The 14337-nt window shown below is 42.7% G+C and overlaps 1 protein-coding gene across 5 annotated transcripts in view; it reads left to right on the top strand.

Moving 5' to 3' along the window:
- The window catches only part of MORN1 (MORN repeat containing 1), a 2351913-nt gene that overhangs the window by 203816 nt on the left and 2133760 nt on the right, over positions 1 to 14337 (top strand). For all 5 annotated transcript variants that reach the window (XM_069610184.1, XM_069610185.1, XM_069610187.1 and 2 more), the window contains exon 2: positions 11899 to 11970. In XM_069610184.1, the coding sequence (XP_069466285.1) occupies positions 11899 to 11970 (72 nt within the window). The remainder of the gene's footprint in view (positions 1 to 11898; positions 11971 to 14337) is intronic.

The raw sequence follows: 14337 nt of genomic DNA, 5'->3' as shown, positions 1-14337 counted from the left end.
GTTGGAAGAACGTGCCAACCAATCCTGAGGGTCTATGTGATGGTGGACTATACATTGTTGCAGAAGCCTATCCGTTGCTCGTATTATGCTAGTTTCAGTATTTTACATAGTTAGAGGTTGTTGAAGGCGTGCCTACCAGATAAGGGGCAGCCAATGATGATACTAACCCGTATCATAGGGCGGCAACAGCCACCCTATAGTTAAGGTGAGTTGGACTCCCATAGGAACCCCTCAGAATTCTATCATTAATAACTTTTGATTCGAGTAACAGATTTGACCGAAATCTGGAAAGTGATTAACGCCTCGCCCACCCCCCCCCCTTCCCCCAGACTGCACAGGTTTGTAAAGATTAATTAAAAAATAAAAACGTATTAAGACAAAACATTTTTTTTCTCAAAGTGAGGCCTACTTCCCATTCACTTTCCATAGACGAACAAGTCCAATTCTTGGCAAAGCGCACAGCCCAAACTGCTGAATGGATTTGGACCAGGTTTGAAACAACTTGGGCATGAAGTGTTGACTCGTGATTCATGCGTGGTTTGGGGTTATTCCGTGCAGTCATTTTAAAAATATTTGATGGAGAAGGGGGTGCCCCTTCTCAAAAATAGATAGCTATATCTCAGGGAATTATCCAAATCCGGGTGTTTGTTGAAATGACACAGCCGCCATCTTATTTTTCTCTCAATGCGAGATATAACCGTGGCTATAGCCGAGGATATGGGAAAATGAAACGCAGGAAAAAGGCTATTTTCAGGTCAACAACATGCAAATGCAATCAGGCTAGAAGTGGGGTAGGGGGTGGCTAGAGGGCACTCATTGAAATTTGGGAGTTGGAGGCAGTCTAGTGACTGAGTTTGGTACACAAAGCTTTCTGTAGCCTCGGCTATAGCCAACATCTCAAAGCAAACTGCATCACAGAAATAGGATGTGTTGTGGTGGGAGAGGGCAGGGGAGGTGAGGAGGCCGCCTGGGGACGCTGGCAAAGAGGCAGGGGCGCTTGGTGAGTGCCTGGCGGAGCAGGAAAGCTTTTTTTGTTTCAGCCATTTTTCCGGTATTCGTAGCTATCTTTGAGGCTATAAAGGACTATGGATAGCTGAGGGTATGTGTAGTTCAGTACCCGTGGTTACAGTTTTCTTTTTTTAAAGATATGTTTACTGCTATAGTTGGGGGTGAAAAATTATGGCTAGTGACACAATTGCCATCCAGGTCTCCCATCCATGCAGTAACCAGGACAGACCCTGCTTAGCTTCAAAGTGAGGAAGGTGCCAGCCTCCTCAGGCCATGTTGCCCGATAAATGAGCCAAAGTTACAAGAACACTTAGAGAAATGGGCTGGCCCTTTCCTTGCTTTGAAGTTAAGCAGGGTCAGTCCTGGTTACTGCATGGATGTGCGACCAAATGGGCATTCACATTTTCTTTTTAAAACCGTGCTACTGTCATACCTTGAAAGCTTTGCGCTCAGAGACCATTTATTTTGCCTTTTGCTGAATTGCATTCTGGTGACAATATGGAATGTGTACTTTTCAAGTTATCTTTATAATGCAGAGTATTGTTGAAAGCCAGACATGAGGGTGAGTAGGGGAAATGATGAGAGGGCAAGTAAGTCATGAGTATTTGCCCACGATGTGGCAAGAAGGTTTCTAATCCTGGACACTGATGCAGTTATTCTCCCCTGATTGTGGCTGCTTTTTCAGGGCACAAGTAAAGGACACGTGGGTAAAGAGCGTAACTTTTTTCAGAGGGCGGGTGTAACACATGGATTTTTTTTAAGGTTGGCAAGCATGCTCAAGTATTTGGCTACCAGGATTTTACTCGGGTTAGCATGTTCTCAGTGCAGACGCTTACCCACAAGACCACAAGCACTTGTTTCGTATTGGGATTTGGTTTACCAGGGAATATTTCATGACAGATTGCTGGGTTTAAAAGGTGAGCACCTTTTATACTTTTCCAGTATATTTATTGGAACGTTTCCTCTCTCAGGTTATTTTTCTGGAGTTCATAACTTTATTTAAATGTCCAATGCTATTTTGTCTTCTAAGGGGAAGGTTGTTGTTCACATTTGTTTGGGGTTATGAATATATCAGTGTAAGAAGTTGATTTGTTTGTCTATAAGTATAGAACGATAGTAATAATTTATATCAGACCTTAAAAACAAGCGAATGGTGCCAATCAATAATAGGAGGATAACAGTTGAGGGAGGAAACAGAACAAAATAAGATTCTTAGGCTGTCAATAATAAAACAGCAGGATAGTGAGAATCAATAGAAATATAATAAAGGAGCAAAGCGAATATTATCGTTTAGGCTTGGAAAATTGTTTGACAAATTGTTTTTGCGAAATGGGCTGCGATTGATGGTGGTTGCCCGAATTGATTGTTAAGATATAATTAATTAAAGTAATAGCATAAAAGGTCCGGTAAGTATTGACAGTTAAATAACGAATTGTCATCGTGGAGGACACTTTTATTTTTACACTTGTGCAAAACATTACAGAGGTACGCACCCAAGATCAAGAAATATGCTGAATGGGTAAGAGCAAAGCTACAGATAATATTTGGGAGTGGGATTATTTTACTTTTTTTTTTTTTTTTTTTTTTTTTAAAGTTGGGAGTAAAAATGTAAAGCCAATTCCAATGAGTATTTTATAAGCGAGTAAAAATATATTTTAACTGAAAACTTTAATATTTTTGTAATATTTATTTCTTTGCACCTAGTTATTCATGCACATTTAAAGATGCACGTTTATCTTCCAATCAGGTAGTTAAAATAGTAGCTTCTTCCTGTGCTACTACATGCACTACTGGTCCAAACATATACAGATGTAAGGGTGAAAGCAGGGGTGCAAGATTCAACATGTCCTTTTCCTATAATTTGTAGGGAGTATTTGCCAATTTTTAGGGAGTAAAAGTGGCAGATACACCCCTTATTTGTAGGGATGGGTAAGAGGCACAGCTGACAAAATGTTCATGCCTTGGCCTCAAGAGAGTTCTCTATCAAGAACAGTATTGCAATACATGACAACATACTTACATGCTGTGTACACAGGGAAGACGTTACAAAAATGTTTAGCCATTTTAGAGCTATGGAAAATGTATCGCAGCGAAGACCCACCCAAGAGGAATTGGATGCTTAACAGTATGAGGGGGAGGGTGCCCTTGGCTCCTCTTTCTACTTCTGAAGATAAGAGTATAGACACTGAGAAACAGGGATTCTATCCTTTAAAAAGCAGCAGCTGGGTATATTAATCCGATATATGCTCTCCCTGCTTATAGTAGTGAAGACAGTATGGAAGAAAGTAAGACTAAAGAGCGCAAATATATGTCCAGACATAGTAAAAGTGAGGAACGCAATGAAAGAAGGGATAGATTGATAGAGATATGAGTAGAGCGCAAGAGACAAAAAGGTGAGAAGGATAAAGCCAGTGAAGTAGCAATTGTACTGAATGAGAGGACAACCATGATTTAAATTAGACGGAAAGGGTATCTACGAAGTTAAAGAATCATAAGAGAGAGCGAGAGAGGAAAAGGAATGCGAAGGGGCATACAGAGATGAGAAGGAAAAAGAGGGGAAGTGAAAGGAAGAACAAATAAGGGTTGAAGAGCAGATGAAGGAGCGAGTAAAAATGGAGCGAAAAGAAACCTGTGGGAATAGAAACACAGAGATTGAAAGAAAGAAGGTTGCAAAGAAGGTGCGAGGAAGAAGAGAAGAGGGAGATGAGAAGACAGGAAGAGTAAAAACAAAAGGAAATGAGAAGTAGATGACAAAAGGGAGGACAACATAGATCACATAGTTAATGGATGTGTAATATCAGTGGACGAACGAAAACGATGGGAGGAAGAGAGACGGTCTCAACAGCACCACAGGGAGCTGCGTGAGATTACTAGAGCATCGACATGGGCTGATGAGCATTAGGCAAAAGGCATAGGGAAAAATATTGGGGAATTATTTAGACAGTGAGGAAAAAAGATGGTTATGAGACCAGATGGAGTATCGCAGGATCTCCACCGAGAGAAACAAGAGATAGATTGTATGACATAATGATGGACAAGCATAGAATGCTGTCCCCAAGAAGACTAAATATTGATGACGAGAAAAAGGGATTACAGCCACTCCAGTTGGGGTATAATGATGTCAGATGAAGAAAGGGAAGAAAATGAGAGAGCACGAGAAGAGGGTGCATGTGGCTCTACGATAGACCCAGATGTAGAGAAAGCAGTAAAGTGGTCCGATTTAGGAGAACCAGAAACAAAAAGACCAGAACCTATATCGTATCCCGAACGACCACAAGGATGATTGCATATTGTAGGGGAAATGTTCCCCGCCTTATGTAAGTAGTTTGAGGTTATTGCCAGGACGAAGATGAGCGGGTGAAACTAGCGCCACTTGGAAGATGAGAAGCGTAGGTGAATACGATTGTAGAACAGGGTTTATACAATTTACGTTATTAGAGAAAAGGGAGGACGACCACAATATATACTGTGGCCCCAGATGGTTAAAGATAATTTGAGATGCAAATTAATTAATTTGACGTCAGGGGCGGGTAAATGGATTTATGAGTTAGAAAAAAATGACAGCGCAAATGATATCAGCAGTGGGTGACATAAAAGGCCTACTAACAGCTATTCTAAGGGAGAGAGCTGACAACATTTGGAGATGAGCGGGATATGCGAGCTTGACAGTGCAAAACATGGCACATGATGGAGCGCCATTTAATAATTGCAGAGCAGATGTATGTAGGGCACTTGGATTACAGTATCCTGATCCGTCAGACATGGGCGCGATTATGACAAGGAAAATTGGAGAGAATGAAGATCCTATTGCTTATAATCAGGAGATTCAAAAACATTGGCATCTTGAGACGAGAGAAACATGGGATAAAACAGTAGCATTATTTTATCATATTTTATGTCAGTGACTGTCCGATGTAGTGCAAAGGCAGATGAAGAAACAGGTAGGGATGAAAGCGAAGCCATGGCCAGAAATACAGTTGACTATTGTACATCATTGTTGATTGATACAGAAAAATCTGAGAATAGGAAGCTTGAGGAAGCAAAGTTAGTTCAGAAATTTGACATAGAAGGAGCAGTATTGACCAGCGGTGAAGGGGTGGTTACACAAGAGTTACAGCATACACAGCCAATCAATGTAAGGTACCCAGTATATCAGGGTGGGCACCCTTTTTGGTCATGTGGTAGAGAGGGAATGGACCTAGAGGATGGGAGGAGGATTTCAAAACCCTCAAGGGGAGGAGGATTTAATGGAGGACAGCCACAACAATGTTGGAATTGTGGGAGAATGGGATATATGGCTCGCACATGTAGAAGTAGAGAGTGCATGCAGCAGAACTGGCAAGCTCCAAGAAGGGTTACGGGTTATCTTGCACAGTATAGTACAGAACCATAGGTGATTATGCTGAAGATCACACACAGTATCAGGCGCGTGTGCTGCAAATGCAGCAAACACAGCAGATTGCACTATAATCACCATCGCCAGAAGGGCAACCAAAGCAAGCACCTATGCAAACACAAAAATACAGACACACCAGGTGACGATGCCACAATGGAATGTGAATACAGGAACCCCACAAACACCTACGCCCAGGATAGGGAGTGTGACGGTGGTGGGAGGAAATCCTTTTAAGGGTACAGGGATGAATTTATATCCACAATAGGAAAGCCCACAGAGCGACCTTGTGTTCAGTACTATCGGTGACACCAGTCCCACAAGAGAAACCGAGGGTCAGGGTAACAGTAGGAGGCAAGACATTTTAGTTTCTTATAGACACTAGAGCGTCTTGTTCCTTTGTTCGGGAGTGGAAGTGTCCAATGTCTGGCATTGCCATGAATGGGCATGGACTCTCTGGGAGTAGGTGTTTAGTTCCTTTTATTGATGAATTACCAAATTTGAATATGAGAACATGACGTGTCTATGCCACTATTGTATTCTCGACAGACACCAGTTAACATATTAGGACATGACTTAATGACAAAACTTAACATGACAATATCTTTTACTAACAAACGGATAACATGTTCAACTCCATGAATGTAAGACAGTTTATAATATTTACAGGCCATAAAGCATTACGTGGTGTCCCTTTAGACCCAGAAGTATTTTTATATGGTGTAAATATTTTGTTAACATGGCTTCCCGGATTGATAGTTAAATTACTGAGGATACCTCATGAATTTTTGTGTAGACCACAAATACCTATGGATGACAAGGAAGGACAGGTTATACCCATAGAACTAGAAGCAGCAGTAGTAAGAGAGGAAAGGATGTTTGTTCACGGGACGGATGATGAAGGAAGGGCATGGAGCTCTTGGCGAAGGGTATAGACTGACCGACTTGACAGACGAAGAGTGGTTCAGAGATGAGTATTCAGATGAATTAGTATTTTCCATAAGCCTTACATATTGGATAAAAGTTGAGAATAGGGAAATGCCACAGAGAATGGCGCTGGTAAAAAAGAAGGCGCCGTTTTTCCAAGAAGATTTAGAAAGTGTCAAGCATTTTATGGACCAACAGTCCATACGACTTGGGTCTTTTGAGTGGAGCAGGAGCAGTTAAAATTAAGCTTAAGCCAGGAGCAATAGGACCACAAGCAAAACAGTACTCTATTTACAGAGAAGCAGAAGAAGGTATATTTGAAACCATTTCCACTTTAGTATAGCAGGGAATATTGGTACCATCAGACTCCACATGTAACACAGCTGTGTACCCAGTAAATAAATCACTGGGGGGGGGGTCGTGGAGATTTATTCAGGATCTACACCCCCTAAACAATATTGTCGAAGCAGAGTGGACAACAAGAAACTACAGTATTGTCAGGAAGATGTTCTGTATATAGGGAATCTAATCTCTCAAGAAAGGAGAAAAGTGACACCTGAGAGAGTAGACGTGATCATGAAGACCCTAAGACCTAAGACAGTGAGGGAAAGGCAGCAATTTTTAGACCTATGTAATTATTGTAGGGCTTGGGTTTTTGATTACAGTACATATATTAGACCACTTCTGAAATGACTAGCACAAATAGGTAAAACGAGATAACATGGACAGATGAGATGACAGAAGGATTTGAAGAAATGAAAAAAGCGATTTGTACAGCCCCTGTGTTAGGGATTCCAGACTATAATTAGGAGTTTTATTTTCGTATTCAAATGGAGTGGTGATGACAGCAGTCCTTACGCAGAAGACAACATTAGGACATGGACATAAACCATTTGATTATTACAGTGGGAGTTTAGACCCAGTATTGGGAACCACACGCATTGGATGCTGCTGCTTTTGCAATTGAAAAAGCTGCAAGTATTACAATGGGGTGCTCAATGGCATTCTACATCGAGCATTCCTTATTCTCCATTTTGGATAAATCTAAAAGCACATTAACTACACAAAGAGCGTCAGGTTATGAGGTGATTATTTTGACCCCAGCGATCAAAATTGTTAGATGTAGAGTAGTGAATCTACCGACATTTCAGAACCAGTAGAGAAGAAGGAATTATGTACATGATTGTACAATGTATACTGGGAATTATGGCGATATTCCCCACGTTAAAGTTAAAGAAAAGGCTCTAGGAGGGGGGGAAATTCTGTTATTGATGGCTCTTCAAAAATGTATCAAACGACAGGAGAAAGGCATATGAAATCGGCAGTAGTGAAGCTAAAAAAAGAATGGTGAATTTGAAGTAGTGACAAGTGCGAGATTGCCTTCACATTGTTCAGCACAGGCTGCAGAATTAGTGGCGCTTAGCGCCGTACTTCAGAGATATGAGGCTGAGGAAGTGACGGTGTACTCGTGACTCCGCCAATGTGATGTCAACCGTACATGCAGGGTTATCACGTTGGAAAAGGAGGGGCTTCCTTCACTGCTTGGTACTATTAACTATGCTCAGTCTTCTCCTTACCTGGGATTGGTGATAAACACAGTGCCTGATTACAACCAGATAATCAGCAATAAAAGTAGAAGAGCAAATCAACTCACCGACCAGGCATACAAGTTCACAAAAAAATCATGCTGGATACTCAATAGCTGGCATAATCATGCTGTACATGCAGTGTTTTGTGCCAGCAGTACTTTATGGCCTTACGGCCCTTGCCATGCAGGATTACACATGGTTAAACATTAGAGTGCTTCTTTTGGCACACAGTGTTGGGAATGAGCCTCTCATGTCCAATCTAATACATACACTTGGAATTTGGGCTGACCTCTTTAAGGGGAATTGCGCTCCGGGCCAGAGGCCAGATCCAGCACCGCATGTAAGCTGTTGACGGGTATGGGCAAAGGTTTTGACGGGGAAGCTGTATACAGGGGTAGTAACTATAAGACTGTGAATCGAGCCATTTTCTCTGAAATCAATTGGATTCCAGATTTCAGTAGAGGTACTCCCTATATACACTTGAATAAGGCCTTTGAGAGGCGATTTAACAGATGGGATTGGTGTAACAACTATTCCCATCTTTCAAGGTTAAAGGGATATGAGGCTGCGTCCCATGTGGTCCATCGCTACAGGAGGACACAGCCTTATCTTTTATTGTGCCCAGATCCGGCTATAAGACGATTTATACTTCAGCTTCAGTCAAATCCACTACCAGTATTGGCTGTATGAGGACCTCAGATGGGCATAGTTGCTCAGGCCGTTTCTGTCACATTTGTAAATTGCCAGAAAAGATAAAAACAGCTGAGCATTTGCAGACTCTGTGTTGGAATGGGTTCTATATAAATGTGTAACCTTGAAAGTTTGGTCCACAGGTATGAGGCTATTTTATCTGAGTCCTTTTGGGATTATTGTCTCAATATAGAGTCTATTTCCTCGCAAATTGCCCTACACCGGTCTGGCTCCAGGTGATTAAATTGTTGTCTGCTGTTGCATCAGGGCAAGGTACTCGTAAGTGATATCATTTTAACCTTTCTAAGGGTTTGAATGCAGATTATGTATGAATTGACTTTTCACTCTGAATTGAATTAAATGTCTTAAATGATTTGTAGTGTTTTATATAACCTTTTGATAACTTGGCATTGAGATGATATTTAAAGCTGAAATGACTAGCTATGTAGATGTGTTTGATATAGTATGTTGTGGTTGGTTTTAAGTTTTTACACTGTATAACTGAATTGACTGTATGCTTATTGATGGTGAATTGTTCAATTGACTAAAAGTATTTGTGTAAAGTTCAATTTGAACTAATCACAATAAAGATTACTATTATTATTACCGTTGAATATCCCTCAGAAACCATAACCTGGTTTTATAAGGTTGCTATCAACAACCCCATCTATCTGTACATTCTGCATATACACATTGGTAATTTGCAATGGATACTGAATGCTGTTGTGCACATCTTCATGTTTGTGGAAGAGGGACCACATCTTGCCAACAATTAGATTGTTTGAATTTCACAATAAGCTTTTAGTGGAAAGAAGCAGTCCTTTCTCATTAGCAAAATAGTAACTTGCTGAATTAAGCTTCCCATCTATCAGATGATTGCATTCTCATTACCATCATCTTCTGAAGATACCAGAATCGTGGCCTGTGAAGTGTGAGGGTGCTCAATTTCTGTACTAGCCACAACCTTATTTGGTGGGGTGTTCCGTGCAAAAACAACTTTTACAAAATGTGTTATTGAATAAGATCTAATGAACTTAGCAATTTGTTGCTAATTGTTTCCACTTTGTTTTTGTATTAGTCAGGTTGGCCCTATACACACCTTGCGTTCCCCCAGCGAACCCCTGCTCTTCCCATCTATTTTATTTACCCTGTGTTCTAAATGTTTTTTTATATTGACTTTATTCAATTGACCTAATTGACAAAGATGTTTTCACGTGTTAATCCTTGTGGAATATCCTGCTTACTCTGCTTAGAATGATTGTTGATCATCTGTGATTTCGGAAAGGGCAGTAATAGCAGCCTTTTTAGTCTAGATAGATTCTGTAGCCTGTTGGTTGCTGTACTTTGTTACATGGTGCCAAGATGTCTATTTTTAGACGAGAGTTGAAATGTACACTTTTGGTATTGTGAGAAACCTGAAGGTCTCTCACCCGCTAGTCCCCGGGGATCTGTCATCCAGGTGGCCACGACATGACCATCGCTTTTGGATGCAGTTCCTGGGGGTGGACCAGTGCAGGAGGATCACCTGGATGAGGGTTCTTGTGGGAGTGGGAGTAGGACACCGGATGGTGAGATGCGGTATCCCCTTCCCGGGAACACCTTTTCCCCATCCTACCAGGTAGGATATTTAGGAACTCACCCCCCCGCCCCTTTCCCGACATTAACACTTTATGACGGACAGCTCACCATGAGCAAAAACGGACAAACACCAGAGCTGTATACCTGACAAATCCAAATACTATGGTCGGGCAAGGTCAGGCAATTACTGATCATTACACACACCTGACTTCCATCACACTTCCCCACACAGATAAAAGGGGGAGCACAAAAGCACACTCTCAGCAAGGCAAAGCACACAAGGAAGCAGCAGTTGCAAGATGGCAGTTTAATATGAGGAGAAAGACAGTGAGACCAGAGAGGGTTGCATGGAGGGAGGTGCCCTTGACCTTTTCAGACCATTACTTTCGTGAATCTTAAAGTAAGAAACCTAAGACCGGGACTAAAGCTGAAGAAACCTGCATTGTGTTTCAGAGGTACGCGGGGCTCTCCCGCGTCGATAACCAAGGTGGTGATGAACGGTTGCGCCGTGGTACTGTCCTTGGCTCCTACAGCAAAGCAGTGCCAGTAAAGACGGCACAGCCGGTGAGTCAGAGACTGATAGCAGACCAGCCTGTGTTAGAACCAAGGATGCAAGCTCCAACATTCTATGAAGAAATCTAAAGAGCACAGTGTGTGAAAAGTATGTAACGAGTGATACAAATATATTTGAAAACCAGAAGAGTGATTGAACTTTTAAGGCCAAGAAAGATACTGTAGACAGAGTGGCCCGGCGCAACCTGGGTGCTCATTTGAAGATCTCTGCTAGGTATCCAACTGTTTGGCAACTGTGAAAAGGGAATTCTGAAATCGAAGTAGTCCTGCAACGGGTCGAGCTAAACCCTGTGCACATTTGAAAGTCTTCAGTAGTTTGATGCGAAATGAAATTGGTCCGAGCCTAGCTGAGGGAGACTAATTGTGTAAGAGGAAGGATCTGAGCCCGGCTGTGGGGGATCCAGTGTGAATCACATGAATTGAGTACTTAAAGAGGAAACAAACTTTGTGTTTTGTTTTGGTACATCAGGCCATCTGAATCAAGAGACTTTGATAAGAAAAGAGACTTGGGCAAGAAGGCCCTGTTGCTGGTAATGGAATTGTATCCTCGAGCCAAAGAAGCAAGAGTGTGTGCTTTGCTCGAGTGAACCACCTGGTCCCGTGCTAAAACCTGGAGAAGGGAGGCCAACGGCCTGAACATCCTGACATATCATTTTGTGAACACTTCTTTCTTTTTCATGAACACTACCGTACACTATTTGTATTTAACCGTAAGGATTGGCAATAGTTTTTTTTTTTGTATATGCCCTTTTACTTTGATGATTCTCCACTAGGAATGCATTATTATTTTTTGATGGTCGTAACCTGCTGCCATCTGTAGATTTGGACTTAGATAGGCATTTATCACACCATTGTGGAAGTTAAATAAACACCCTTGAACTGTGGTCACTTGTGTCCCTTACTGTTGATACCATGCCTTCCTTACAGTATAGGTACATTATACCTACAAACAGCAGATGTTGCTCCTATATCAAGAGGGTTGTAGTGCATGGGACAGCAACAATCCTTGCAATGCACAGGACAGAGGAGCAGGGTGCACAAAAACATTGAAACGCTGAGTTGTTTTATTATGTTTTACTATGTATTTTTCAAAATGTCATTCTGATTGTCAGTTTCTTTTTTTCTTGTTCTTTATTGTAGGGTTTGGAATTTATGTGTACCCGAATTCTTTTTTCCGATACGAAGGACAATGGAAAAAGGGGAAGAAGCATGGTAAGGAAATCTGTTAGTCTGATTGGCAAAGACTTTTATTAACAACAAAAATGGGTTGGAGGAAATCCTAACTAGCCCTACCTCTACGAGGGGTTTCCCTGCCTCAACAAAACGAACTAATGAAACTGTCTGTGTCAGAATGTCCAAAGTAAAGTTTTCCGTCCTGTGTCCAAATCCTAGCCTATCCCTCACAAGCTAAACCTAATACCTTCAAAAACAAAAGTTCCAAAAAGGTGTAGAAAAGCAATCGAATGTTCCACAAGACTCAAGGGGTTGCTTCCCCTTCCCCAGAGTCTTTCCAGCTGAATGGCCTGGACACCTTTTCCAGGCCGCCCTGAGGATTCCAGCCCCTTTGTAAGCAGACACAGCTGCCAGAGAACTGTGACATGGATGAATAGCCTGACTCTCTTTCCCAGACTGCATCGAGGGTCCCTGACCCTGTTTCCTCACTATGCCCTTGTTGGTCCGCTCTTCTGCCAAGTGGGGTATTCAATGACAGATGCGTTGCTAGGGTGGGGGGCTGAGGGGCTAAAGCCCCGGGTATTTTGGTTGTAGCCCTGAATAGAAGCTCTGGTGCTACAACCAAAAGGCTAGCTAGCCCCGAGTCCCGACATTAGTGTAGTCCCGGATCTTTTACAAACCTAGCAACATCCCTGTTCAACTTCCTTGATGTCACCGTCCCTCTCTCTGGTTTCACTTCCACCCACAGCCTTGGTTTACTCTCCTGTCAAGATCTCAGAGTGTCTTTTGTGCATGCAAGGTTGGTTTTTCTCTTTGTCATTGGTCGGGTGCACCTCCACAATGCGGGTCCCAGACCCGCTTTACTTGGTCAAACTTACTGTTCTCTATCTGATGCCACAACCTTGGTTTACTCCCCTGCCAAGGTCTGTGAATGTCAACTGTAAAAGCAAACTTTATATTTCCTCTTAATTCTCTTTGGGATATCTTTTCCCAATATGGGTCCCAGACCCCCTTTACTAAGCTGCTGTGGGTCGGCAAATGTGTACATAGGTAAGTCCTTATTCCATTTAGTGTTTTCTCACATTCTCTGGGTCTCCCCAAACCCGCCCTCAGCTATCCTAGTACCTGCAGGGTGCTGGCGGCCACTCTCTGGTTGTGTTCGGCCTTCCTGCGGTCTTCTGTGGCTTCTCCAGCTACCCAGTGCCTTCTCTGGTGTCCCGCGAGCCTCTCAAGCAGCCGACTTTGAGTTTCCTGTGCTCTGTCAGTCCCCGTTCCCAGCGAGCATACCCCCTCCTCTGCGGGAAGCTTTGTGGGATCCTTGCGGAGGCACCGCTTTCTTGGACTTGTCTGCTTCTCTGGCCCGATCTCATTCATGTGGCCTGCCAAGCTCCTGGTCCATGCCGAAAGGTAGAAGATGCCATTGTTCCGTTTCCTCTCCTGTTTTGAATGTCAGCTGGTCAATCAGTAGATTTGAACAACTAGACTGTGTGTCTTGGTTCTCAGCATTGATCGTCATTGCTCTGTCCTCTTTCTCGTCCCAGAGCTACTATTTGATACCTTTTATAGGCATTTTCCTTGCCAGTGGTCTCAACCTGAGATGTATAGCAAAAGTACATTGGGGCACCTGGTGGGGGATACCGCTTTCTTCTGAAGTGGTCACTACTCTCAATGTGGTCCTCCATCCTCATGAGATCCTCCTGCTGAGTACCACCCCCAGGGGGACTATCCGTTAGCAGCCTCACCTCCCTGGCCTCACGGGGAAGAGACTTACCCATCTAAAGCAGTGACAATACCTTTGGATTCGCCACAACCCTAACGAGCCCCCGAGAGGACTCCAAAGCCCTTGGGGACAGTGGAGGTGGGGGGGGGGGCAAAGAGGAGGATTGTTCCATAGTCTGGAAGGAGCGTGAAACTCCCTCTAGTCAGATTTAAATATCTGGATTGCATATGTTTAGTCCTTCTACAATGCAATCAGAGGAAGTAACATTACAGGCTCCTGAGATTTGCACGCACATTCAAGGGAAAGAAATATAAATGTGCCTCTCCATGCTAGGATTAAAATAAACCTACATTGTTTTTGTGTTGCACAAGTTATGTTACTGTATCACGAGCAAATGGGGGTTCCAGGAGTAGGAGAGAAAAACACCTACATTTCCATGGTTCTCAAAGAATCCAAAATGGCAGGCCTTGCTATAACCTCATGCCAGCACCACTGCAGACCACTTGACTTCAAACACATGGTCCAATCTAAGGTCAGCTCACACATCCTATGTGCTACAATTCTTATGAGGCATAAGGGAAGTAGAGATCAACTTTCAAAAGGCTATCGACTCAGTCAATCAGTCAATGTCACTTATGTTGCTATTAGCTGAACAGAAATTATGCAGCGAACGAATTGTCAAGAAA

The sequence above is a fragment of the Ambystoma mexicanum genome, chromosome 8 (assembly GCF_040938575.1).
Source record: "Ambystoma mexicanum isolate Mex_15411 chromosome 8, UKY_AmexF1_1, whole genome shotgun sequence".
NCBI lineage: Eukaryota > Metazoa > Chordata > Amphibia > Caudata > Ambystomatidae > Ambystoma > Ambystoma mexicanum.
This window is presented reverse-complemented; position numbering and strand designations above follow the sequence as displayed.